Source organism: Propithecus coquereli, unplaced genomic scaffold (assembly GCF_000956105.1).
Source record: "Propithecus coquereli isolate 6110/MARCELLA unplaced genomic scaffold, Pcoq_1.0 Scaffold70, whole genome shotgun sequence".
Lineage (NCBI taxonomy): Eukaryota > Metazoa > Chordata > Mammalia > Primates > Indriidae > Propithecus > Propithecus coquereli.
The window spans coordinates 881,060-885,227 of record NW_012153063.1 but is presented as its reverse complement, the minus strand read 5'-3'; the positions used below and the strand labels follow the sequence as shown (position 1 = coordinate 885,227).

Below are 4,168 nucleotides of genomic sequence, written 5' to 3'. Positions count from 1 at the left end.
AAAAAAAATGATCACTCCCTAGATACTGAAAAAGAGTTTGGTAAAATTATTAACCTTCAATTTTGAGTAAAAAAATGAAAAACAATAAAATAAATAAAATAAAAATTATGACTGACTTAATAACTTCTTTAACACAATAGGAAACATGTCTTATTTATTCCTAATGTTGACTCAAAGCAATTCTCATTTAAATTTAAGAGTAACAGTGTCGCCATTATTAACATTGTTCCAGCAGTTCCAGCCAGTTCAATTAGGGGAAAAATATGCATAAAAACTGGAAAGAGGCCGGGCGCGGTGGCTCACGCCTGTAATCCTAGCACTCTGGGAGGCTGAGGCAAGTGGATCGCTCAAGGTCAGGAGTTCAAGACCAGCCTGAGCAAGAGTGAGACTCCATCTCTACTAAAAACAGAAAGAAATGATCTGGACAACTAAAAAAATACATATAGAAAAAATTAGCCAGGCATGGTGGTGCATGCCTATAGTCCCAGCTACTTGGGAGTCTGAGGCAGGAGGATCACTTGAGCCCAGGAGTTTGAGGTTGCTGTGAGCTAGGCTGCCACCACGGCACTCTAGCCAGGGCAACAGAGCCAGACTCTGTCTCAAAAAGAAACAAAACAAAACTGGGAAGAGCTGGGTGTGGTGGCTGGCACCTGTAGTCCCAGCCACTCGGGAGGCTGAGGCAGGATTGTTTGAGCCCAGGAGTTTGAGGTTACGGTTAGCTGTGATCACATTACTGCACTCTAGCCTGGGCAACAAGCAAGACTCTGTATCTTAAAGACAAAAACAAAAACTGGAAAGAAAGGGGAAATCATCAATATTGGCAGAGGATACGCTTGCATACCTAGAATATGGCAGGGTAAAAAATGAATGTTGCCCTTCATATCTATTCATCCCTGCCCACAGACTTCTATGATTTATAAGATATTCTCAGACATATAGATATGTAGGCTTCTTTTTTCTGTAAAGGCAATCAAACTGATTCTATAAATGACTTCTTTTACTTACATCCGTGGTATTTTTTTCTGAAGTTCATATAGATTTACTTGAGCTAATTTGTGAAAGATATACTCAGCCAGGTGGATGACTAGAGCAAAGAGAGTATAAAAATGAAAGATGGCATGGGTTTGCTTTGAAATATTTTCTATCCCAAATATTCAGACCTTTAGGACAGCTCAACTTCAATTTTTAGTCCAACTTTTCTGCATCCTTATCAGGTGAAAAGGGAAAGCTCTTGTTTTTTACATTCGTGTGTGATTAGATTTACTTAGTAATGAATGTGATTTTGATTCACTAAGCTAGTATTTCAGGTGTTTTGTTTTTCCTCCTACAGTAAGTGAAGTGTTTCTCAAGGAGAATACAAATTCTTTACCTTATCACTGATAGGTGGAATGTAGTAATATATTAAAAGAATTAATACTTATGAATAATAACTGCCATTTGTTCAATACTTACATGTACTAGGCATGACACTTAGTGTATTGCATGCTTTGTATCATTTGATCCTTAGAGCAAACTGATGATAATATAGCTGCTATTATTATCCCTGTTTTATAGATGAGATACCTGAAAGGTTAAATGATTTGTTCAGGGTAACACAGTAAGCAGCAGATTTTGGACTTGAACAACCATGTCTTCCAATACCTCAAGCGTTTATGTATTTTGTTATTCACTGGTGAGGAAAAGGGTATTTCTTGACTTTTTCAGTAGCCGGTATTCTAGACTGTTCCATCAGCCATCTGAATGACTGTGAGTGTGGGCTAGACTAGCTCACTAAGATCCTAACTTCACAAAATAGATTGTTTCTATCTGGTTTTATATAAATGCTCTGTTGGACCTTTTTTTTGTGTAGAGAGGTAGTGAGTAAGTGAGTATTGTATAATTTCTTCCTTCCATTTTTCTTTTTTTTCTTTCTTTTCTTTTCCTTTATTTTTATTTTGGAGACAGGGTCCTGCTTGGTTGCCCCGGCTGGAGTGCGGTGGCATGACCGTAGCTCACAGCAGCCTCAAACTCCTGGTCTCAAGCGATGCTCCCACCTTAGCCTCTCAAGTGGCTGGGACTACAGGCACACACCACCACACCCGGCTAATTTGTTTTTTTAGACAGGATCTTGTGTTGCTCAGGCTGGTCTGGAGCTCCTGGCTTCATGCAATCCACTGGCTTCAGCCTCTAGAGTAGCTGGGATTACAGGCCAGAGCCACCATGCCCCACTCTTCCTTCCGTCTTACTGCATCTCAAAAGACTCATAAGTCATAGTTGTTATCTTTGTTAGTGTGATTGGAAGCATGGTGTGGTGCACAGCACTGAACAGAATAATGTAAATGTGGTTGGGTGACTAGTCTTTGGGCCCAAGAAGTTTATAGAGTTTGGATGGGATAGGTATGGGGGAATTTTAGAGGGAAAATAACATTTCTTTTTAAAGCAGAAATTTGTTCTATTTTATATTCCATAAAAACAGTTGTTACAAATTGCCAAATATTTTGCCAGCATATCGAAAAAAGCAGAATTTCTGAGGGAAGTTTTAGATCTATAGTTTATTCTATTGACATTGTAAAGGGATTTGGGTTCTGAAAATACAAACAACAGTAATGAAAAAAAAACAAAAACAAAAAAAAAAGAGGCAGGAGGATCACTTGAGCCCAGGAGTTTGAGGTTGCTGTGAGCTAGGCTGCCACCACGGCACTCTAGCCAGGGCAACAGAGTGCCCTGTGACATTCATTTGGGTGGAAAAGCTCTGCTGCTTTGAGATATTTGTAAAACTTAACCAGAGTAAATGTTATTCAGTTTGGTGGGGTTGGGGCTAAGGTAACTTACTATTTTTTAATGCCTCTTAAATTCTTATTTGACCTTATTACTGGGATGTTGGACTATAATGAAGAATCTATCACATTAAGAAGGGTGATACTGTAGCATTTTACTTCCTGGGTGAGTTAGCTTTGCTTATTTCTGTTTGTTAACTAGGACTTTGATATTTTTGTAGACAATCTGCTTCATCTTGATTCTGCAGCATTCCAAACTGTGGTATCCTTGGGGTTCTCTTAACATTGCTATGGTGCAGAAGATTTAAAATCAGGTATGGCTGTGGGGCCAGAAGCCCCTCGGTGAAATTATCAACTTAACTCTGCCTTATACTCTCTGATTTATCATTTCGGTTTCTTTTTTTGTGGTGGCCTTTTAGCTGATGTTCACAAGGAATAGAGTCACGTGATGTATGAAGGGAAACATATACACTTCTCTGAGGTTGACAATAAGCCCTTGTGCTCATATAGCCCCAAACTGTGCAAGCAGCGACGACTCAACGGCTACGCTTTTTGTATCAGACACGTTCTGGAGGACAAGACTGCCCCCTTCAAGCAATGTGAATATGTGGCCAAGTATAACAGCCAACGCTGCACCAACCCCATCCCCAAATCAGAGGATCGCAGGTAAGAGCTGATCACGAGATTTAATTAGCAGGCTTAGGATTTTCCCTTTTCTTGTCTTGTCCTCTCTTCTCTCTCTCTTTCTTTTTCTTTTTTTCTTCCTTTCTTCCTTTTTTCCCTTCTCTTCCCTTATGTTCCCTCCCTCCTTCCCTTCTTTCCTTCTTTCCTATGTGATAAATTTAGATGTTGAGTTCTGGGGTTAATCTAAGTAAACTTTGCAATACTTCTAAAGATGAAAGATGGCAATTTTTTAAAAAATTCAGTAGTAAATTTAGGGAATTATTTGAAAGGCATGTTTGAGTGTTTTATTCTTTTTATTGATTTCATGGATTTCTGGAATTATTAAAAAAACATTTTTTTCCCCTGAGAATTGCTGCTCGAAGTCTTGGTACTGATTGGTTTGGTTTGTGGCCTTATAAAGTAATTCCTAACCTCTGTGCTTAGTTTTATCGTTTGCCTAAACAAGAGAAATGATAAGAACTAATTAGGTGTTGTAATAAATGATAATATGGGCATTTTTTAATCTATGTGTAGAAGGTAGTAAAGAATATATACTACTTGAAAAATAATTAAAAATATTACTTGAATTATTCAGATTTATTTCCTACCAGACTGCTAAGAGGTATTTGATGTTGTTTTATAATCTTGCCATTTTTGTTAAAAAGTTTTCCAAATTGAGTATGTTTACCATAATTTAGAAAACTATTTTCATGTAAAGGGTAGGTTTTTATCATGATGAATTTATGCCT

General features: G+C 38.0%; 1 protein-coding gene across 1 annotated transcript in view; it reads left to right on the top strand.

Moving 5' to 3' along the window:
* The first annotated feature begins 2,978 nt into the window (after nt 1-2,978).
* The window catches only part of INO80D (INO80 complex subunit D), a 43,164-nt gene continuing 41,974 nt past the window's right edge, over nt 2,979-4,168 (top strand). Inside the window, exons 1-2 of the mRNA XM_012661222.1 lie at nt 2,979-3,070; nt 3,176-3,422. Of these exons, the coding sequence (XP_012516676.1) occupies nt 3,205-3,422 (218 nt within the window). The 5' untranslated portion in view covers nt 2,979-3,070; nt 3,176-3,204. The remainder of the gene's footprint in view (nt 3,071-3,175; nt 3,423-4,168) is intronic.